We start from the raw sequence: 24,603 nt of genomic DNA, 5'->3' as shown, positions 1-24,603 counted from the left end.
CACCTGTTCGAGAACAAGGGGGAAAAAATTCATTAAGAATAGAGAGGACTATGTGGCCTATTGTGTGGGGTTTCATCAAACTCAATATCGGTGGTAAATGTAATATTTGGTATTTGGGTGAAAAAAGTATGATTTACTGACATGAGAGATGTTTCAAAAATGTAAGGAATTTTGACCTATTATTATTGATTTAAAAATAATAATAGGAAAGCAATTTCCATCACATTCCTGTCTGCTATTAGCATGTACTAATATTCCATGTGCTGCTTGTAGCGCTCTTTGGCCATGGAGGAAAGGACCTTCACAATACACGGCATAAAAGCACAGCCCTTTTTTTCTACACTTAAAGTGTTTTTCCCCTCATTCATTCCTTGTTTCTCTTTATGCTTTTTCATCACTTTTTAAAGACCACAGAGCAATTCATTTCTCACTCGCCCTTCTGCACATTCTGCATTGAATTTGATCATAAAAAAAATACCAATGAGAGGAGAGCTTTTATTTCTGCCTGCTAATAGCGGTCTATGCAGAAAAAAAATGTTGTAACCAATTTAGTGAATATAATTATCAATGGCAGTTGTCATGGAAGCACTCTTTGGCATGAATCATATGTCCTTGAAAACAACCTGTTTAGCTAAAACATTTCTCTATCTGTCGGAGTGACTGCAACAAGACCGCAGGTTAACAGTCAACACTTTTCCAGAGCCTGAGGATCATTACGGGGACTATTCTAAATGCAGAAAAACAAGTTTCCTCGGTTTCCTTTCATGAATATCATACAGTAAACAGCATTCTCATTATTTTGGTCAGGGAAGAAAGCAACTCCCAACCGCAATATACAAAAAAGGGCAAAGGAATAATGAATTCACCTTAGAAAGATCTGCCAAAATAGATCAAAAACATTCAACATCATTCATAAATCAGACACCAACCAAAGCTCAATGGAGGCTCCGAGAACAGCAGTGGCTCCTCATGTCAGCGCTAGAAGATAGCTAATTGTCCAAACATTATGTTTTGGGCCATTCTGGATATCATTACCCTTTCCCTTAACCCCCTGCCTAATGCCCTGTAGCATGTGCTAGGCCCTGGACCGTGTGGTATTGCATGTGGCACCGGGCCCCAGCTGTGGGTTTGGGCATGGCTCTCCTGCTCCATTGCCCATATCCCATGCCCCATTGGTATGGCAGATCATGCATGTCCATGGGGGTGGAGGAAAGGGTGGGGGTGGGGAAGAAGCACAGGTGGAACTGTGCTGAAATGATCAGACTGCGATGCTTTTCTGGCAGCGTTAACAGGCACTATGATGATGACACTGAAGGCCGCAGTGTACTTGCTGCTGAAACGAATTTCGTCAGATTCATACAAATGAAAAGAAAAAGTTTGTGAAAAAAACAAAATGTGCATTTGCTTCAGATGCTTGCTGACCCAACTAGTCAAATTCTCCGGACACCAGGCCCCGCTAGCTGACCGTCTGCAATTGGTCTAAAACATCACATCATTGCTTGTGTTGCCTTGTGGAAAATTGTCTCCATTTCCTTTCCCAGTCCATTGCCTTTGTTTACATCTCTGCGCTAACATCTCGTGGTCAAAATGAATCGTTTGGAGGCTCGGCTTGCTGAGCAGTATCCATACCAAACAGCCTCTAAATCCCCATACACCCTAAGCCACCTTTGTTGCTCTTTCACCACAACTGTTGCAGTTGTTGTACTGTTGTTTTTGTCACTGCTATTTCCGGTTTACATAGGTTATGGTTGCCTCTTTAGTCTTCTATGTGCCCCCGTGTGGTGTAGAGTGTAAATGGACAAAAAATATAGCGAGTGTACACAAATTTGTATGCAGAGATGTGTTCTACAAAGTTTAGATTTTGGGCAAGTTCAACTTTGTATATATACTTCCATCTTGAATCTGGGCTCATAATGAGACAATGGTGTGGAAAACTCACTTTGAACATGGCTGCCTTTAATAGTGGCTCCAGAATAGCTCTGCATCCTCTGTTTTCACATTTGGTACAGTATTTTACTGTCAGTTGATGGTTTATCATTCCGGAGTCCATTCAATCACTCTTTCATTCCTGATGCGTCTGTTTATCTGCCATTATATTTGTTCTTTGACTCTATCCATCCACTCAATTAAACATTTTACAATCTATATTCATGTGGTCTATCTTCCTCTCTCCTTGCTCTTTGGAGGTCAGCCTATTCTGCACAACAGAAGCCAAAGACAGAACTCTCTCTCACTGCCTCACCAAGGGGGTCTAGTACTGAGAAATTGCATCTACGTGTGTGTGTGTGTGTGTGTGTGTGTTTGAGGGTGTTCATGCTTGTGCATCAATGAAGGAAAGTGATCAAAGTTAGAACACCACCACAAGATAATGGTCTGAAACTTAGTATCCAAATGCATATAAAAGCTTTGTGTGATGGACAATAATTTACTACAGAAAGCACACAACACTATTTCCCTTACCTTCCATAACCACAAGACATTATATTATGAGTAGCCGTGTGTCTATCGACAAAACCGCAACACTGAAAGCATGGTCAGTGGATGAATGGATATATTATGGGATGTTTCACTTCTAATCGACGCGAGTTTCAGTGTTTAAGACAAGCTTGGGATAGGGTGGCCGACATCTAAGAAAAATAAATTACATCGGCAAGCAGCAGGTGAGAACAGCGAGTTCCCGAGGAGAGAGGAGAGGTATGGACTTCAGAGTCAAATAACTTGTGACATTTCTGACTAGGGCTGTTGATGAGATAGTGCAAAGAATTACCTTGGTGTGTCAAAACAGTTTCTTTTTTCCTGTTTCATGCTTCACAACAAGCACCAGTTTATAAAAAGAACAATGCAGTGAAAAAATTAGACTTTTCAAAAGAGTTTTGGCAAGTTTAACGTGAGCCGTCGCTTGCTCCTTTGCAAAGTCGACAGCTCCGGTAAGAAAGGGACTCATTTTGTGGCTACACTAAAAAATGTGAACGGCTTTTTCAGTGTTACACACCATACCATAGACTTGGTATTTTCACTGAATCTAGTTTTTATGGCTGACAACTGTACTGAAATATTGTTCTTCTGTGAGGATAGATAAAGCACATCATGTGGATGTTAACAATAAGTCTTTTTTGTGCTAATCATGTTTTTTTTCCCGTCCTCCTACAGTAAGGCTCTCAAACTGTACATATGACAACAATATGATAGCGATAACATTTCCACAAAGCCGCCTTTGTGGTTGTTTACTTGCTTCTCTTCCATTTGGGTAATTAATTAAGAATAAGGAGGTAACACATTGAGCATTGTTCCATATAGCCAATTATCACCAGCCCACACTGTCCTGATGCACTGAATTTCAAATTAATGAGAATTATATAGTTTTTTTCTTGATTGTTTCTTTCTATTTGACCAAAATATGTAAAAACAACAATAATAAATAAGCTTCTCTCCAAAATGGATAGGCAAAGATCCAAAATGAATGTTTGTTATCACATTTTCTATTTTCATCTCTGTAATTTTCAGCAAAATGTCACACCACCCTGATTTTCTTACACCTCAAAGTCTTATACTTACACTGCAGTCATTTCTATTTGAATGCCATTTCAACCCCCCTTTGTACCAAAATGTAACATCCTAACCATCCAATAACATTCATGCACACCTCACCCACTGTGAAACACTGTGAATGACACTGATGCTGATACTGGAAATGACACCGAATGCTTAAGTATTAGACGAAGATGAATATTATATGAAAGAAAGAATAAAAACTGGTCTTACCTAGCCTATTGTCCAGTGCTCCAAAGTCCAGTGAGTACTTAACCACGTGGTAATTGTTCCAAACGTACAGCAGGTTGTCCCTGGGATTGTAATCCACGGCGGCAATGTACTGGTAGGAGTTGGGGAAGGGGATGTCCAGGAACCCGTCTTTACTCAGCTCTGTGTTGTAGATGTAGTCGATCTTGTTCCCTGTCGCTTCGTTGTCGTCGTCCTCGTACACCGACTTCACCACATACAGGATCCCGCAGATCATGAAGGCGTTGGACGCCGAGCGCTTGTCATACGCCGTGTCCCAGGTCCCTTCGACACGCAGCGTGTAGGGATTGAGCTGGCTGATGACAATGCGCCCGTTGTTCTGCTCGGTGGCGTAAATCACCCAAAGGCCGTTTTCATCGACGGCCAGGTCGATGTCCGACTTCCCACCCCAGCGGTACGGCGAGGTGTCGTGGTAGTTGGCGTTGGCGATGATGGCCTCGCCGCTCTTGATGCGAGTCCGCAAGTCAAATTTGACAATGTTGCGAGTGCGCTCCTTGTTGAAGAAGAGCGCCCCGTCGTAGACCACGAACCCGGTTCCATCGACGCGGTGTGGGAGTTTGTAGGTCGTCGTCGGCCTCCCGGCGATGAAGTCTTCTTTGGAGGAGTATTCGGTCAAGGTGTCTGTGCGGTAGGGCGTCCAGGGCATGTAGTAGATCTTATCGGAGGCTTGGAGAGGGTCTTTGCACCAGGCTCCAGACTGGTGGTCCGATTCAAAGAGGTGTTCGCTCTGGTACACCCCGCGCAGAAGCCCTGGGCACAGGAATACTGAGGAGCCAAAATGGGGGAAAGACAAAGCAGAAAGTTACTTTGGCATGTATGGTGAAGCCATAAATCACAGAGAAAACTGAACGCAACAATGTATAAATTCAAATCTGAAGCTCGTTCTTCTCCACGGTGAAGAGCCAAAAGATGTTGAGTCACACCCTTCTCCTCTGGGATGGAAGGTCATATTCACATCAAATCCAGAACAGATTACTGATTATCTGCCAAAAAAATGGAATCAGTAACTGAATCCATATGGTACCTTCAACAACTGTTGGATTATTCTGCCTCTACGGAAAAAAACAGAACACCAGCAATTTACATACACAACCTTCAGTTTCACTATTTCAAGCTGTGTCTGTAATCTATTAACTTCAATTCAATTACATATTACAGCGTCCATATTTTTTTGTAATAAGATTCCTCTAATTCAATGACATGTTGCCCGTTAGTCTCTGACCCTGAAGGCAATTAGCTTACAATGTCGTTGAACAAATAGACTTACAGTATGTGGGGAAAGGTGAATAGATTAAGTGAGGGTTATCTCTTTTTTCTACTGTATGTTAAGTAGAAAGAAGTCAAGGGATGCTATTAAAACTTGCCACAGAGACTCCCTCACCCACACACCGACCCACCCATGCACACACACACACACACACACACACACACACACACACACACACACACACACACACACACACACAGCCAGAGAGTTATTTTAATTTCTGTCCTCTTCAGTTTCTCTGTCTCATTGCAGAATGGCTACACACTACCTCACCAAACATAATTATAGCAGACCTCACACACTGATCAATGTAATGCAAAAAAAAGTTGTTTTATCCATCCAATCACATCCAAACACTCTGGTACCGGTTGTTAAGAAATATTATTAACTATAGATATTGTCACACAAACCCAATATTAAAAGATTTTGATAAATAGCTAGGCTGGATTTATTGGCTGACGCGGCGCCCTAGGAGAAAAAAAAACACAGTAATTACTCCATCGATATAATGATATGAGTTTCTTGTCCATTATTTCAGCCACATAAGACATTTTTAGTCTGCGGCATGATTTATAATACCCCACACTGTAAACTAATTATACCTGAGCTAGTTTGCACTCAAATCTGATAAAGGCCAAGGTGATACAGCCGATGCAGGTCAATAGTGTGCGTTCCTTGCCAAAGGTGATTTCAATTTAGTATGAATTATGTTGGACTGCGGCCATCTAAAGTTTTCTGTCTTTCTAAATAGATTACAATTGAATTCAAAAGCAAGGAATTTCATGAATGGAATGAATATTTTTGTGTCCAAGAGGAAGCAATAAAATGGAAGCTTTGCCAACAAGGGAAGACATTGTCTACTGAACAGAAAAGTCTCTGTGCAAGTACAGTCTCTCTCTGTGTAATTCAGTTGTACGGCATGGCAGTGAAGATGCAAAGTACAATATCTAATAGCTGCAGTTAACACTTTTAATGTGAGATTATCATGCCACTGCCAAATTTATGGAAAAGATGTGACAATCCTTCATTAAAAGTGGCAAATTGTTTCATGGAAGGTGAAATGCTAAAAAGAGATAATGTCTGAGAGCTTTAGCACCGCTTGTACTGCAAGTCTGGTGGAAAGGAAACCATAAAGGATTAAGATAGCTTTCCTTGTTTCCACACGAGTTATAGTTTGGGCCAGAGTACATCACAAATAAAAAAAAGAAAAAGTATGTGAAGGCTCCTTTCATTCTGACGGGGCAGGAGCCTGACACTGCGCTGACAGGTTCTAGCTGCAGATCCGTGGAGAGGTAAAAGCTGTGTGCTCAGAGAAAGAGGAGAAAGAGACAGAGAAAGCAGGGGGCTTCTTTCCCCTGTAATCTCTTAAGATTAAACATGTTGTCTACCTGCAGGTGAAAAATGTGGCGACCTGTCGACTCCGCGCCTTGGCGCGCATCTCAGCGGTTGCACTGCTAAACGCTAAGAGGGTTCAGTCTATGGTTTAAAAAGACAAGCTATACTAAGGTACAAGGCCAGAGTAGGTAAGCTTTTTACTGACAGCACACTGGGCTCCGAGGACAGTGTAAAATATGCTTTTCAAGGATGTAAGCACAAAGATGGAAGAGTGAATGGAGGTTATTCGAGAAGGGATACAAAAGCAATCATGGCTTTCATGGGGAATTTGATAAAAAACTGTTAGCAAAACAGTGCAAACATCATATAAAACGCCTTCATTGCTCATTAATTTTCCCACAGATTTTAACGATATCTCATGACACTCGGAATTTGTCGCATAATTATCAAAGCTGAATTCTTGACTGCTTTTTCAACAATTCCATTTCCAGCTTCAATTCAACTTGAAGGTTAGCTTCCTACAAAATGGCTTGATGGCAGTTTTCCTAGCAGAGAAAAAAAAGAGGCTGCACCACAAACACGATGCTCTGGGGACACAGGTGAAGCCCTGGCATCTCCTCCGCAGCCTCATGCGGAGCCGATAAGCTATGAATATGAGCGTCTATGATCTGTCTCCAATATTGACTAGCTAGTCCCTGAAGGTTATAGCCATCATCATGTTAGAGCTATAATCAAAAATGCTGACAGCTTATTGGACAAGCTATTGATTGCCCCATACCCCTCTCCTTTAATATTATGCAGCTGATAAAGCAGCGGCAGAATAATTTTCAGTTATTACAGGAAATAAAAACATTCCCGGGTTATATGAGTTCAGTGGAGAGCGGGTCCATAATGACCTTATGGACAAGATTTCTAAGTGGCAATGCCAAAATTTGTGGTGTTGAAAAACCGGTCTTGTCAATCTGTGACATTGTTGATGAGCAATGAATGTCGGCAGTTTAGACCGAATCGATCCTGTGCAATATTCAATGTTTCCGATAACTTTGCATGTGCTACTAATAGATAACACTGAATTGTGAAGAAAAGCAGTTTGATCGATAATTCCTCATCACATTTTTTTAACACATTCTCCCTGACCAACTTAATTTTCCCCATGAAAGACATGTTTAATCCCCTCAATGAAGCATACAATGAACAAATAACTATAAAACAAAACAAAAAAATGATGTCGGAAACCTATTACAGCAAACCCTTCACCAAAAACAGAAGCATAGACCCAAATGAAAACGCAGGTGAAAAAAAAAGTAGTTGGCATTTAGTTACCTTTTTGTTCCACTTCTATTTTTAGGCATGAAGGGGAGAGAAAGAAAGAGAAATAGAGAACAGATTAATGATGTGATAACAGGAAAGAGTTTTTTATTTATTTATTTATTTTCAGGTAAAACAGTCATCCGGCAGTACAAGAAGAACACAAGGTTAGTGGAATAGACACACAAAACATTCAATCATAAGCATTTTGGAAGGAGAAAGAAAAAGGCACCGCTTTACACATGAGCCTGCAAGAGAAAGACAGATTAAATCAGATGTTAAATTACGCAAAAATGTGTGTGAGAGAGAGAGTGCGTGACTTTTTCTACCGCCAACCCCCGATGCAGCCGTTAAAACAGCCAAACATATGGCCGCTCGCTGTATAGGTTTTGAATCTTAAGTGCACCGGGCAAAATAAAGTGCTCCACATGCTTTACACTACACATTGTTCTAGTCTCAAACTGATAATTTGTAATTTATGACCTGAACAGACTGATGAGGCTAATGATTATTAGCATATGGCCACCTCAATTATCAGATGGCGTCAAGGGTGGAAGCCAAATCAAATTGTTCAGTGCAGCTGTTGTTATGCAGACATTATGTTTTAAGGCAATATCAGATCAAGTCCTAGACCCAAAAACAGCTACACACCACTACTACTACTGCTACATATTTATTAGCTAGAAAACTGTCTTTTTGTGTATAAGCCTATTGATCGAGCATGAGTGAAATTCAACTGCAGGTATATGTGAAATAGAACTGCTGTATCGATTCTACGCTTCCACCCACAAGTAGTATACTGTAGGCCTGTCGAAAACTGCAAGGGGCTATTACATTTAACTCTCTGCACACTGTGTGTATTGTGATATACTACCAAGCGTGGACATGCTTGTATGCCTTTCATGGCATTTCGCTGGCCTCTCCCACCGGTGGGGGTTAGCGGCAGGACAGGCATCCACCCGGCGTGCTTCCTCCTGTCCCTTCCCTCCCCATAATCCTGGTTCTAATAAGAGAGGATTAACCTCTGTTACCAGGGCTTACAAGAGCCCTCTCCTCCAAATGGAGAGTGCAACAGAGAGAGGTATGGAGGTGAGTAGGGGGGGAGGGGTAAAGGTGGAAAGATGGGAAGGTTATTAGAGGAGGAGAACAATATTAAAGCGAGGAGGTGGGCCGGTAGAAAAAGAGGGAGTGAGGTTGGGATATAGGGAGAGAGCAAAAGAGAGGAGAGAGAGGAGAGGGGAGAGAACAAAGAACTTGAATGGATAGAAGGGTCATTCCAGGATGGTTGGAGCGGCGGCCATTTTTATGTGTATGAGAGGTTTTACAGCAAGGAGCTTCTCCGTCGCCTTGCTGCCATGCGTTGCTAATATGCTAATGTTAACTAGAAGTACAGTCTTTGATAATGCTACATTAGCCTTGTCGCTAACGTTAGCTTTCAGTTGAGTTTTGACAGATTGCTAACAGACACATCTGCACAGTGTGACACACTTTACAGCCTTAATGCCCAGACTTGTGTTGTCACTATAGCAACTAACCCTTAAAATTCCATAGGGTTAGTTTATTTTATGCTGTACTAGCCAAATTACCATGGCAAACAGTGGAAGGACCGTTCTATCCATTCAAGTTCTGAGAGGGCAGAGACTTTCTACAAGTAGTCTGTGCTTGTCAGATCATAAAATTGTATACTGGCACAGAATGGCACCTCATCAAAAGGAAACATTCTAGCTGAGTCGTTGAAACACGATAAGTCCACACCAAGCCGTGGAAACAATAGCTCCGGGCTACATCTGAATCACCATTACTGGCAACTCAAATCTGTCAATAACTTGGGAGCGCATGTGGACCAAATCAAGGTAAACAGCCCGAACCTCCTCGATCGAAGACTCTTCACCTCCCATGAGCCTCGGCCACACAACGGGGACCGTGGGACAGCGCGGCGTCCCTGATTGAGCGATCGCTAACAGCGGCAAGGGAGAAAAGGAGGGTAATGATCTATAGAAAAAGGCATTAGCAGCGGGGATGTGAGAAGCGGTATATGCGACGCGGTAGCCGGGGGAGGCGGTGTGAGAAGCGGAGTAAAGGATGTGGATAAAACCCCTGACATGGAAATAAGCCGCTCCCAGGGCAACAGTTATGTGTCCCGTTCGAATATGCAGCTGGATGCACCAAGGTCACCCCCTCAGATCACCAATTTGTTCATCTAGTGTTTCAGTCGTGTTTCACTACACCTACGAGCGGAGCTATACCTCCACTACGTGCCCCGGATATCCGAGTTGAGCGCGTCACGGATAGGAGCGGGGCAGCGGGGGGAAAGCGGAGAGCGACGGCGAATTGATTCATTTGAAAAGCTTTTCCACTCCACCCCACCACCCCACATTGTGACCCTAATACGATTTTGGTCACGGCTGTCACTGAGTCACTAAAAAGCACTCAGCTCTTTCATCCTCTCATCTCTTTTCTTTTCTCTGCCTTCGCCCTGTCTTTCTCTCGCCCGCCCTCTCTCGTCGCTCTCTCGCCTCTCTGTTCTCTCTCTCACGCTGGCTCTCATGTTTGAGGAGACTATAAAGAAAAATAAAACACACACACACGTGCACACAAATAGAAAAATAAGTGTCCTTTCGGAGTCAATCCGGCCTCTATAAAAGGGCTACGTCCTCTGGGAAGACACAAAATAGCCCCTGGGCCATCTCATTTATTAGGCTCTATGCGACAAAAGTGATCGTAGGTCTGTTCTTCCTGCTCCGAGATGCTTGATAAATCCCTGTCCCGACCTTCGAGGACACGCAGCATATGGGGGGTTATACACAGAACCCGGTCTATCGTGCGCCCCAGCAGTGCATCCTACTGTACATTATTATCTGTTTTCATAATAGCTAAGGGCAAAGACAATAGCTCTTTCCCTGTGGTCTGCTCATTTAGAGATCATGTGAAGGTATACAGGAATACACTTAGCCTAACTATGCGATGACTTACAAACCAACTGTGTATCACTGTCTTCATCAGCTAAGTAGCATTAGAATCAGAGTTTTGGGGGATTTTGTGACTGCCAGCTGATGATACAGTCAAAGAATCAAAGCTGGATGGTTCAATTATAACATCAGGAGCAAAAAGCATGACTAGGACAGCAGGTTTTATTCATCTTGGCCACTAATCTGGTTATTTGGGCAACTTGAAAGCTGGTGGGGTGAATATGGAACAGTGATAATTCATTCATTCATTGTTTATATATGCGCTGTATGTATGGAGGCCTATGTACTGTATGTGTCTATCCATTATCAATCTATTGTGACTGTGACGTGGCCTTTCCTGGCCACCATTCAACAGGTTTGGGCAAAACTGCAACTCATCGTACCGTGTGTGTGCAGCTTGTAACGGTTTGGATGTTGCGCTGTTCACTGTGCCAAACACACACACACAAGTTGGAAAAGACCACATGGCCCTCGCTCTTCTGCAGCTTACCTAATTGGTCAAGCTGCCGTACCAAATCAAATAAGCTGCATGGGCAACCTATGCGTTCCATCTAAGAAAATTATTACCGTCTCCATGGTAACAGCATCGGGGACAACGTGCTGCTCTCTACTCCAAATCATGCAGCAGCTGTTCATTACGATCAAAAACTTAAATGCTAAAAATGCATTCGCTTGTTTGCATAAAAGTCAACTATGCCAGTGTAGATAATACAAGTAGACATCAATATAAGCCTCTGCTCATTTACATGTTGATATTTACCTGCTCTCACATGTTGAGCTACACCACTAACTCTATGCAATACAATGATATAGCTAATGCATAACAGTCAATACTGTATTTGCACATATAATGCATAATTTCACCCATCATTTTCACCTCAGAATTGACTGTGAACACTCAGTGTAGTCTACTCCCTATTTAAGACACATGCTGAGTGGCGAACAATGGAGGCCTTTAGCTGCTGTGAGCACCAACCCCGCCATGTGAGCGGCAGCTGTATGGATTTTCATTTCAATAATTAACGCTTCCCAATTTCACACTAATGGTTGAGAGGTGTCGGAATGGTATCATTAGCCGCTAATAGAGATTCATGGCAGAATGGCGGCAATATTTTTTATCATATTTCCCTCTCCTTTTTTTCCCCCCCTCCTCTCTTTCTGAACCAAGGAGTTGCAGAGTACAAGCCCCTGAACTCCACCCCACCCGCTTGTTAATTAATGACACAAATTACAGGGCTTTGAATAGCATGTGCCTAAGGATGGGGGAGGACAGGCAGCCTACCATCTCTCTTTCTCTGGATTTTTTCTTCATCTCTCTCCTTTTTTTTCCTATCATTTCCCTCTTTTGGCTCTCAGAGTCCCCCATACCATCATTACAGGTTCCATAACTCAACAGCCCTCTTTTTCTTTCAACCACTTGCCTGCTCTCTCTGTGCCCCCTTCTCCCACTTATTCAATCTGCTCCCCAGCGTCTCCTCTCTGTCTCCATCGCTTTCTCTCTCTCTCCCACTGGGAAGCCGCTATGCTATCTTATAACCTTGACAATGCAGGAAGTTGTGTATGTGCGCTTGTGCCTGTGTGTGTTTGTGTGTGTGTGTGCGCGCGCGCATGTCTTTGTCTCTCTTTGAGGGACAGGTGCAAGGATTTGGCGCCCATCCAACTTGCTACCCACGTGAGACCAACCAAGAAAAGACAAGTACGGCGCAGGCAAAACAAAATTAAATACATTTTTGAGGAACATTGCCGCAACTGGAGCAGAAATAACCTAATTGCACCTCCTAAAATATGTCTTGATTTGCAAGGACCTTGAAAATGCGGAGGAGAAGAGAGGGATGGGGAAATAGTGAGGGAGAGGCAGAGAGAGAGAGCGAGAGAGAGCGTTTAGTCTAGTGCGTGGCTGGACATGGTGGAACAGCAGTGAACAACAAAGGAAAAAATAAAAGGAAATGGAAAACGAGCTTTGATTAGTCGGGTGATCGTTAAAACGAGAGACCCCCCGAAGAGACCGATCTCTAATTAGTGTGATATCCTCGACACGTGGCACCCCAACAAGTATTTCAGACGTATGTGTATATGTGTGTGTGTGTGTGTGTGTGTGCGCCATGTGTGGGTGCTGCCGGGTGGTATCGGGAGCTGGTGGAAGAAACATGTAAATTAAAGCTGTGCTTTTATTATATAGATGCAAGTGTTTACGCGCATGCCTAGAAGCGTGTGTGTGTGTGTGAGAGCATTTACTTTCATATCTGTGTCTGAATGTGTGTGTTTCCGTGTATGTCTATGTCCGTGAATGAGCCGGGATGCTCCTGTGTGCATTTTATTGGGAGAGACCAGCCACCAGAACAAGAACCTGATAGATTACACCAGCTTATGCAGCTATTAGTGGGGAAAAAACATTTCCACATGTCCAGATTCACCTCTTTCACACCACAATTTATCCACATTGGTAATCACAGCCTTCCCGTGCAATTACCTCGCCTCTCAACTGGGAAAACACTAGAATAATAAAAAAGGAACATTGTTTATTCCCCCGAAAGTGCCTTCTTTTTCCTATACTATCTCATTGCATGTGCTACGATTGCATTGTTATGCATTAAGATCCTCTTTATGCAAGCATCTGGTTATGGCAGATATATAGGTAATTCATCATCAGCATGCCTCTTGTTATTTTTAATCAACTGGGTTCACTGTATGCAGTCTTAATCATATTTTTTGCATTTATCTTGATATTTATTCATATCGGTACTTTTAATAAGAAAGTGATAATGAAGTAAACAAGTGCCTCCACTTCCTCTCTACCCACTCCGGCTGTCAAACAATGTGGTGCGGGGGTGTGACAAAAGCGTATAGAGACCTATGATGAATGAATAGACATTTCAAAACGTACAAGTTAATCCCTAGCAAAGCATGAAGGTGCTGCGGGGCACAGTTCAAAACCGGTGACTGTGGAATTGCAAGATCTATCTCGGTGAATTCAGTCCGCCTCCGTTGTGCGAGCTGGGGACGGTAAGCCATCAGAGCTTGCTGTGTGGGTTAGGGAGTGGTCAGCTGTCACTGAGTGATGAGATAGCATTAAAGTCCCCCTTCACACGTGGAGAGAGGTGGAGCTGGTTGCTCAGGTGGCAGAGGGAAAAAAAGCTCTCCCCCGGTCTCTGATCAAGCGGGCTAATGCTCACTGGCATTTCAGAGGGTGTGGCTGAGTGATATATCTGCTGTCGCCGTGTTGATCCCCACACCAGGTCTGATGAATGTGGATTGGAGAGCTCAAGGGCAAAAAGCCACTGAACTTCCATGCAATCTGCTTAGTAGATTTACTGATAGCATCAAACAGAGTGATCAACACTTGAAGTAGCTTAAAAATTGTTGCGGGGATTATCCAAGGCAAAGAGAACTGCTTGGGTGTTTGTAAGGTAGTTGGCTGATGTTAGAATGAGTGGGTGCAACTATTAAAGCAGATTCATATTTCAATATTAGCTGAAACACCATTTCTTAATAATAATCTAAATTTGGTTATACAGTACTGTGCAAAAGTCTTAGGCACCCTAGATTTGTCATATACATTTCTTTGAAGTCTTAGATGTTAATTTGTTTTCTGCATTAGTGTGTCAGCAGACTGCTGTTTATTGTAAATTTTTGATATTCAGAAACTTTTCATTTCATTCGTTTTGAAAGCATCTTCGCTTTATGGATATCTTTGACATATGCCTAAGTCTTTTGCACAGTGCTGTATGTGTAACGACATAAAAACAATGGGCTAGTCTGACCAGACAAAGACTTGAGGTGCATAACCAATCACAATGTCCGCATTACAGCCATGAAGTCCCCCCTGGTCACACAGGTGGTGTTTACCGTAGGTGTGACCGTTGCATAATGGGGCCTGTAATCACACCACATTATGCCCAAGCTGCATTGTAAGTGATAGCCATGTGTACAGCATCAATTTCATGGTTTCACCTGCCAACGCAGAAGGACAGGGATTGGTAGCAGGTGCTGAGTAAAACGTGCCAAAACAATCTGCCCCTTTATTCGATTAGGGCCCCCTGAACCTGTTAGGTGTGTTATTAGAGATTGATTACATATCCATGTGAAATGAATTAAAAACCAATTAGATATGTTGGAAATAAAAACTCAGTTAATTGCACAGCAAGTTGCAGTGAGGTATAGCTCAGGATTACATTATTCGATTCAAATCGAAGACTTGATTGCATGATTATATGTCTTGGCTTAGCTTGCAGAGTGTGTGCCATGTCTGACAGGGCTGAGCCGGATCCCACTGTGCAACATAGGATTTTACATTGTCTTTATTAACTGCAAACAGTGGGGGGAACTAGTGGCTTATGTATAGCTACGGATTGCCAGCGGGTTTTCTTCCTTTGTTCTTTCTCTCTCACTTTCTCTCCACCTCATCCTCCATTAATACTGAAATATCCATTTTGCATAGTGAACTAAACAAAAAAGGTTTCCTGAAAGGATGTGTAATTATTCCCTACCTCATTTTTGGAATGGGGGGTTTGACCGCTCGCCTGGACCAAGATCAGTCAATTTGCCATGGAAACTACACGCAAAGGCACATCTAATTAGTCATAACAGTCTAGAGAGAGGAGGGACAGGGAAGTAACAGCAAGCTGTCACCAACAGTGGCAACCCAGGTTTGGACGTGCTTTTTGTTGTGTGACAAGACAGAGAATTTGGAGGGCCACCGAGGGATTGCAAGTGCTTCATTACAGTTACAGAGAAAGAACGCTGGGTGGAGTGGGCAGGAGCATTGAGGGGGGCACAGCGGTGTTGACCTCTGACGAGCTCGACCTTTGGGAGGGACCAGCTTGTTTAAGTGGAAGTTACACTGAGAGAAAGACAAAGCGAGAGAGAGAGAGAAAGGTTTTAATAAGGCACTAAGAGAATTGACAGGCGCCTCTCCAGCGAGCCGTGGAAAGTCAAGGTGAGAGGGCAGGGCAGGGACAGATGTCCGCCATCGGAGCAGAGTCATGTTTATGAGTCATCATAAAGGGTCGGCACATCACTTACGCCTGAGGGTGGCCTTACTAATCTGTAAAATGCATGAGGGGGCACGCACAAACCGCACTAGAACCAAGAGATAAGAGAGTGCTCTGGCAGATGAGAAAACTAGCGTATCCTGATGTTCACATGGACCTACTATGGCTTATAATGGGTTATAAGAATAAATACAAGCACATCTTAATGAGCTTTATGTTTGAAGTAAGGCTATTTGGAATATAGTATGTATCAATTTCTATCTTACCGTAGTGCTATTTCACCTTGCTCATTCTTCAATATGAAGCGACTTCCTCTGCTGATGCCACAACACATAGCTCATGTCAAATGATTATTCAGACGGCAGCTCAAATGAAAACATGATAGATTGCCTTGCGCTGTGACATTGCCATATTGCACAGGCAAACACCGGCACTCCTGGTGATGATAACCGTTGTAACATTTTTCCATTACAAGTGATGGAGCGGATCAAATCGCAAATTAATAAAATCAATATTGTATCCGCAGCAAGTGTCCATCGATTCAGCGCCCCTTCTCTGCTGTTTCTACAGGCGGATCTGATGGCACAATCCTGCCGGCTGATGAGAAGATGGAGAGGAGAGCTGTAACTTATCCTGACAGAGGCGAAGCTCCTAAAGCAGAACATAGATGAAAACTCCACTGAAGGTGGAAAAGGAGGAAGGATAGTTGAGAATGGGAAGAGAAAGGGAAATGAGAGACAGGGATAATAGAGACTGCAAATAGAGGGATATGGGAGAGAAACAAACGGAGAAAGAGAGAGCACTTAAAGGACAAAAAGTAAGTGAAAGTGAGCGAGAGAGACTTAGAGAAAGAGTATTAGGACTGAGAGAGAAAGCTTGTCAGTGGAATACAGAGTCAGGACTCCACCATTGGAGGAGAGTTGGAGTCATGGGTGGCTGCTTCTCTTATTAGACACTCAAATCCTTCAGTCTCTGTCTCAGGAACTTGGGAGGGAGGCTTGTCTTACAAACCCATCCACAAAAACCCGCAAACCATCCCCCTTTCCTAATATAACTCCATGTTTATCCGTCACCTGTGAATAAGCAAACAAGTCAGACCTATTTACCCTATTTTGAGACGTCTCAACGTGAGAAGTCCATAGATGTAAACTCAGGAGAGGTAAGTGATTATTATGCCAGGCAGGTAGCTTTAATCAACTGTGTCGGCAATACACAAATAAGAAGAACCGCCGGTGAATGCGGCTTGCTCCAACTGAGAAGATCTGATTGCTTCATTTGGGAGGTAAGAAGATCCACTGTGCTGTCACAAAGATTACAGACTCAAATGGCTCCCATTCAGCAAAATGCACTGGAGGGAAAAAAGGAGGATTGTGACAAGAGTGATACCCTGCTACTAAAAACTGAATATCACCATGGAGGAATAACAAAAACTTGCTAAAATGCATGTCATTGGAAGCCAGGTTGCAAATCTGAGTAGATAAAAACTTAAAAGTCAACATTATTCAGAAATGCTCAACACAACCTACCTGTACTACATTTTCCAGAGCGTTTCTAAGAGCTTAATTGAATGATTTTGGTCTAAACCTTCATATTTGGCACTCTGGGGGGGGATAATGAAGTACATAAACACCCGATACATAACTGATGGGGTCTTGTATTGCCAGTTTGCTCTCCACACTGTGTTGAAGTTGTTTTAGCACTATGCCAGCACAGTAGAAAGCCATTGATACACTGGAATAAAGAAGGAGAAATTCATCCAGTGAGTGTTTAAATGCTTCAGTATTTAATTCACAGTTTATGGGCCTTGTCTCAAATGTAAATTACAGTAGCCAGCATTTGTTTGCTGTGGCAGCCTCATATGACACTGACACAGGGCGGGTGAAATAGCAAAGAGTGTGTGTTGCAAAGGGTTGGGGATAAAACAGCCATCCACCAGCGCTGGATCACAGGTAAAAATGGTTATTACTGTACAACATGAAAGTTGCTGTCAGTCAGACTACTATGCAGGCCCTGTAATGTCATTAAAAGTTAAAAAGAGGGTTAATTTGAATTAAATTGTCAGCGTTTGGTTGGACCAAGCACCTGCACACTGCATAGATAAATGCCCAGGACCAAATAATTCCAGGTTTATATGATTTCTAATCACGCCACAGCATATGTTATGACTTTGGCAGGCGTAATTGGCTATTGTGATTTTGGCGTCCCCTTTCAAAGGTCATTATAGCACAATAGAGAAGGTTATATGGTAATGGCCGTGCCACTTCCTCTGGCCTCACCTTGACTTCCTCTCTGTCTGTTTATCCTGTTCCCCCCCATGCTGATCATTCCGTTCCCTGCCCAAATGTTCCATTTCCACTCCAGTCATGTACGGCTCTACAGTGCTTTTACCCTGCTACGCTGATTAAATTATTTTTGTTTAGTCCATTAAGAGCTGCTTCACCAGTCCAAATATTAACTGGTGTCCATTGAGCTGAACTGAACCGAACACAAGTATGTTTCAAAGGGCCTTTGGTGCTGCTGTGCTAACTCTGTCAGAAATAATTCCTGAAAGATATTTCCGTGTTCTGAACTGGGCGAGCTGATGAAAACGCACTGACAAGTACCTTGTAAAAATGAAATGCAGCCAACGCTATCTGTGAGTGAATACATTAAACGATATGCAGTTTTATTCTCTGTTGCATACTGTTGACAATACAATTTACATACTGATATTAGCAGCATAATTCGGTGGCAAAAATCTACACCGGTGTCATATTAATGCTTACGACAGCTTATTATCATAATATCTATACAGAAATCCACACGCTAAATCCCCAGCACCGTACACAACGCAAATCCAACAGAAGATGTTACTTCTGACAAAACGGAGCATAAGCTGGCATACTGTTGACATAATTGTTGCCATACAGGATGAAGGAAAATGAATGGAGCGTTAATCTCCTATCAGATACGGCAAACACAGCAGCCTTGGCGTAAACCACTGATAAACAATAGATACATAGCGATGGGTAAACACTCCTGCACACTGGTATACTGGTATCATTTCTCACATTTAGACAACACTGTCAATAATGGCTATTTTTTGTTCTCATACAGCGTGTTTTCTTCCCAGTTCAGAGATATTATTTGTTGTCTGAAGATGCACTGCTGCAGTGTCGTTGATGAAATGAATGATACTTTCAAGACGGGGATATTTTTGAGCATGTGGGACATTACCAGCATGCGCATTGAGAGAGTTATTGATGTGTCACTGCTGTTAGAAGGAAGTGAATGTGGGTAACAGCATTAGAGAGCATTTTCATGAGTGTAAGAGAACGGAGGGATACGTACTGTAGGGCACACATTCATATTGGACCTCCAGGTATTTATAGGTTCCGGGGCAAGGGTCGGGAAACACATCCGGTCCGGCCACAACAGCACACTGGGTCCGATTATTACATCTGAAAGACAGGTGAAAGGTCAAATTAATTATACAAAATCACAGCAAAAGCGAACACAATCACGGCCCACTGACTGGCAGCGCTATAGCACATCAGCCAAATGTTTAGTGTGTGGTTAATGAAGTCGAAAGAATTTCATTCCGTGGCAGAGATTATAAAGTCCACATATTTTCAGGTTCAGTAAGCATTGATTGCCACGCTGTCATCGGTAAAATCATCCGTCTGACGAGGAAGAGGGGTTGTCGCGGATCTACAAACAACCAGGGTTTAGACCGCGTAGAGTTTGGAGTGTTATTACTGCATGACGGATGGCGGCAGTGGCGGCGGCGGTGGCGATGGTGGTGGGGCAAAGACACAATCAACTGAGTGCGAAATCAGCTCCAACGTGAAATGTGGGTCTTCATTAAAAACACAATTACGGTGCTGGTGGTGTTCTCATCTGCCATTTTGTTTTTGGCAGTCATCAATCAAAGCCCCACTTCATATGCACAGAGCGCCTCTCGCCACACATAATAGCGACGCTTATCTCACAACATTAACTCTTAAATGTTTTGACAAGTATTGATCTGTTGCTGCTCTGCATCTGTTTGGGTGAGGCGAGGAGAGCAGGATATGAAGGTCAGCGCTGCTTCTAGTTCAACACCCATTGTCCATGTGATCTTGATAAGGCCTACAGCTGCTGGCTACAGTATACACTGAATCATCGTCCATCACATCCATAGCCATTTACGGACGACCATTATCTTGCAATATATAAAAGGTATTTATTCCTCAGCAAGGCTGTTCACAGTATAAGCCTTGCGAAGGTCAAGGCGGGGTCTGAGACAATGATTCACACACCACAATTAAAGGGTTCCCTACACCTTAATTAACATTGATTGGCTGCCGACTAATCAATCCCACTGGTGAGGGACAAGCAAAAAGGGGCCCATCTCATTTCAAGCCGGCCCCTTTAATGAGACATGGTCTGATGCGTCGCTCCCATCCCAGCTTTATGGGTTCATGAACCCTCACACCCCCCCACCCCCACGCACCCCGTGCCGCTCACTCACCCCCAGTCAGCAAAGCTGTCTAGCGGCCCGTCCCTCCCTATGAAGAGTTAATTCCTAGGCAGTAAATGCCAGTCAAATAAATAAGGGGTCAAGCCTATGAAACTGAGAAACAATTATAGAGGCTCCCTTCTCATCTCTGGACCCTTCCTTCCACCGCGTTTTCAGGTTTATTCTGCTTAGAATCGGGCGGTTTTGTAATCAGCGGGTGAGAACAGAAGTTAAGATTGAGTGTCAGATAGAATTAGAAAGCCAGGTAGATAGAAGAGATGGAACTGGTGAGAGGCTGATATGTGTTGAAAATACACATGGACACAGACACACACTTGCATTCATGCACATCTACACGCGCACACACACACACACATTTGTTTTTACCAACACAATATATCTGTGAGGTATAGTCCATCTGTGATCTATTCATGATTAAACTTGAAAATCCCTTGCCTGGTTTTCACAAAGCACTATTCTACCTGTCTGTTATTGTAAACAAAGCCATTTAAAATGGCCCTACATGCCTATATGTTTCTTTGTGCCAAACAAGTTCAGCTAAAACCAAATTGGAAATTTTAATCATAGTTTGTAATAACTTCCTCTTGAGGGATTAAACATCATAATACGCATTCAATGTGGATTGCACACTTAATCCCAGCCTTAACATCTATCTTGACCCATATTCAAAATCCCTTTATCATTGCTGTGCATTTTACCTCTGCACACAGCCACAAATAGCTACCCATCAGTTTACCTCTAGCTTCCTGAAGGCATGCACATATTGTGGAGGAATAAAAAAAGGTAAGGGAAATAATTATAATTAAATGTATTAAGTCCAAATCAATGGCGGAGTGGGAGGGAATCGATAGCAGGAGAAGCTGCCCACACCACGTGCCACGACGACTTCACAATTACCAATTAGGGGGGTAATCAGGATTTCATCAGGCACTTGGCTCTGATGGGGCCCTTTGAACTAGCAGGGGGAGAGGGAAATGGATTCACTCGGAGTGATTGATTCAAATATGTAAATGAATAATTGGCTCACGTAGATAGAGCAATGCACTATGGGTGCGAGGAGACGGCGGGTGGCCGGAAGCTACTGCTGGCTAAATATTTGGCGGCTTTGCTGGCGGCTCTGAGTCAGTAGGGAATTCCACAGGCAAACAATAAACAAAGGATGAACTGGAGCTCAACTCTGTCCCCTCTTTGAAATAGTTATTGAAAACATGGCTTCTTAAAATCACAATCGATTCACCATCTGTCGATAGACACACACACACGGCATATATTATTTTATAATCTGGTTCTTATATATAATAAGCGTTATTATCAGTAGAGCCATCAATTCAAGTTTTTGTCAAGTCAGGTATACTTATATAGCCTTTTATTAGAAGCATGCCTCAAAGGGCTTTACATACCATATCATATACCACACTACATGAAACACTATGGGCACATTGGAAACATTCACACCTATGGGCAATTCACCTGACATGTCTATGGACTGTGGGAAGAAACCAGAGCACCCAAAGGAAAGCCACGCAAACACAGGGAGAACATGCAAACTCCACACAGAGAGGACCAAGGCCGAGATTCGAACCCACAGCCTTCTTGCTGTGAGTTCTAACCACTGAGCCACTGTGCTGCATTGTCAACTCAATAGAGCATTTGAATGTGCTTGATGCCACTGCTGCACCTCAAAGGTACACTGAACATGTAACAACAGAGGATGTTACATAGATATTAACCACCGATTCAATATCAGCTTCCATCAAAGTAAAACACTCTAAAAAAGAACAAAAAACTCAATTTAGCAACTTGGCCACCAACCTCCCTTTTTTATCCGCATTCCAGCTTTGCCTCCCTTATAGCCCTTTCCTCCTGTTCCCTCGTCTGCTGTTTGTTATAACTGGCAGATTAGAGCTCAGACTGCCAGCTGACGAGGGGAGATGTGGCACAAAGCGCCAGAGCCCCATGTAAGCACAAACTGTAATCACTATAATCGCCGGCTGATCCCACCGCTGCCACCGATGACAATAAGTGGGTTGAGTCCCCTCAGTCCGTTGACCGCTGACACAGACACAAAAAAAGAAGAAAAAAAAGAAAAAAGAAGAAGAAAAAAAAAACAGGCAGTAGTCTGAGACAGGGACAGTGCAGCTGCTGTCAAAGCTAGACAGATTTGTCCGCATTGGAGAGTAATAAAAGAGAATCGGTGTGCACCACTGTCCCCTTTCAGAACTCAATCAACTGATTTATATCAGGAGATAGATACCAACCAAGTGGAAGGAGAGAATGCTTTGCCAGTTTTTTAAAAGTTCATGAGAGAAAATATTCTCAGTGTTGAATATCTTTCCCACACTCCAAATTGCTTTGAGTGATTTTCCATAGAATCCATATCAAAGAAATTTGCCTGAAGTAAGTCAAACAAGGAGAATGGAGATGGTTCAGCTGGCATCCTCCAATGGGAACCTCTACGGAGTTCTTTCACAGTTCACATATGTTTGAGGAGACAGTCCCTGTCAGGGAGCGAGCATTCTCCATTTGCTTTCAGTTATAAAGAGCAAACATGTCCCAAGTGCACCCCACCCCTCCCTCATATGTTGGAAATGACTCTCTCTCTCTGTCTCTCTCTCCATCTTTCTTTCTCTCTGCCTCTCTCTCTCTCCAGTCTTACAAAGCAGTTGTTATTAGTTTGACTCATGTGGCAAGGAGAAAAAAGGAGTGCTGGGTGCTTTAGAGACTTATACTGGGCTATAACGTGCGTGTGCATTTGAGTGCACACAAAAGTGCATGTTGGCACCTTTTCCTTTATGTGTCCATTGCACTGTGTGTGTGTGTGTGTGTCTGGGTGTGTACACATTCGTGTGAGTTTGTATTTGTAAAGAGAGGGAGGGAGCGAAGGAGCAAGCGAGAAAGTGACGGACGGGTCAATATCACCGTCCCTCTGTTGGGACCCATTACGCTTTAGTGATGGTCTTCACCGCCCACGGTCGACTTCATTCATTATCTTTCCCAGCTGCGCGCCTCAGCATCCATCTTTTCTCATTCAGCCTGTCTCCTGGCACGGCACAAAAAAACAACCCTTAAAACTCCCATGAAAACCTCAAGAAAACGCTAGAAGCAAAAGGGGAGCACTAGCCTTGACTACTGTGCATTTTGGTCTTGAGTAAAACCACAAAACATTCAAAGGTAACTGCTGAGTGCCGATTAGGGCAGCTACTTTACAGAAAGAGGAATTATCCATTTAAGTCCGAGTGGACACCTACTGTTCTCATACAGAACCTTGTTAAGGAGCAAATGTATCAATGTTACTGTTGCAGAGCAGCTATAGAATATGTCATCTTTTATATGTTCCAATTACTTGGTGTTCCTTCAAAGAAACCCCATGCTGGCATTATCAAATGAACTGTAACAAGTGTGCTAGCGCTTCATAGGTGCACGGGTGAAGGGGTGGGGTGTGGTGTGTGTGTGTGTGTGTGTGTGTGTGTGCATAATTAGAGTGAGTGAAACTAGGTTGACTTTAAAAACATGTCGACTTTAAAAACACAAAAGGAGTTTCGCACAAATGAATGAACCAACCAACCAACCAACACACAGAGCCAGACTCTTATAAAGCTGCTCCCAAGCACCTAATAATAATACCCCCTGTGATCTGCTATTCATTGAGATACCATTTACCAGCCAGCTATTAATTCACAAGTTGCTGGAATGATTTTGCCAGTCTACTTTTAAAGATTTTCTGGTAAATTTGTAATCCCAAATTGGAACACGTAAAAGCCTTAAGCCGATCACTGGCACTGCCGATTGTAACTACAACAGTAGTTTATTTTTCTTTGGGAATGGAATGCATCATCACAACTAATTTTACAGTGAAGAACAACAAAGTCACAAAGAAAACATCACACATCACAGAACAAATCCTAGTTATAGTATCTAGGGGTATAACAATTCACTGATTCGAATCGACCGTGCTGAAAGTCAATATGGCTGCACTGATTCAAAATTTTATTTTAGTGCCTAATAATGTAATTTATTAATTTCCGAGTCCACAAGCTAGTATTTTTATATGATATCTGTCAGTGAATGTCACAACTTTGCTGCAACTTTGTGTCTTTGATTGAGACTTCTCAATGTATTCTAATCAACCTTTTATACCTGGAGAATGATTTCTGAACAAGCATGTGTTTTCCCCAGCAACCCCATGCATCACACTGATACAATTATAGACACTCAAACCTGCCCAGTACACCCAGTCTTGTCCACAGAGCAGCTCTATTTCGAGCCATCAGGGGTTAAGTGCTCAAGGGCACTCCGACAGTAGATGTTGGAGGAAGGGATTGTGTTTCTCATTGAATTCCCCCACCAACATTTTCCCTGCTGGTCCCAGAATTCGAAAACAGCAACCTTCCAGTGACAAGTTGTAACCTTTAAGCTTCGGCCGCCTCACTACTG

At 43.0% G+C, this 24,603-nt stretch overlaps 1 protein-coding gene across 1 annotated transcript in view; it reads right to left on the bottom strand.

Annotated features, from left to right (window-relative positions):
• Positions 1 to 24,603, bottom strand: part of LOC139657815 (adhesion G protein-coupled receptor L3-like) — a 142,635-nt gene that overhangs the window by 78,282 nt on the left and 39,750 nt on the right. The window contains exons 3-5 of the mRNA XM_071535744.1: positions 18,999 to 19,108; positions 7,724 to 7,738; positions 3,763 to 4,563 (exon numbers count right to left, since the gene is read on the bottom strand). Of these exons, the coding sequence (XP_071391845.1) occupies positions 3,763 to 4,563; positions 7,724 to 7,738; positions 18,999 to 19,108 (926 nt within the window). The remainder of the gene's footprint in view (positions 1 to 3,762; positions 4,564 to 7,723; positions 7,739 to 18,998; positions 19,109 to 24,603) is intronic.

Source organism: Centroberyx affinis, unplaced genomic scaffold (genome assembly GCF_046629955.1).
Source record: "Centroberyx affinis isolate AG114_WGS23_722 - 3 ecotype Tasmania unplaced genomic scaffold, CSIRO-AGI_Caff_v1 ptg002764l_1, whole genome shotgun sequence".
In the NCBI taxonomy this organism is placed as follows: domain Eukaryota; kingdom Metazoa; phylum Chordata; class Actinopteri; order Beryciformes; family Berycidae; genus Centroberyx; species Centroberyx affinis.
The sequence above is the reverse complement of the archived record's forward strand: the minus strand, read 5'-3'. Positions and strand labels throughout refer to the sequence as shown.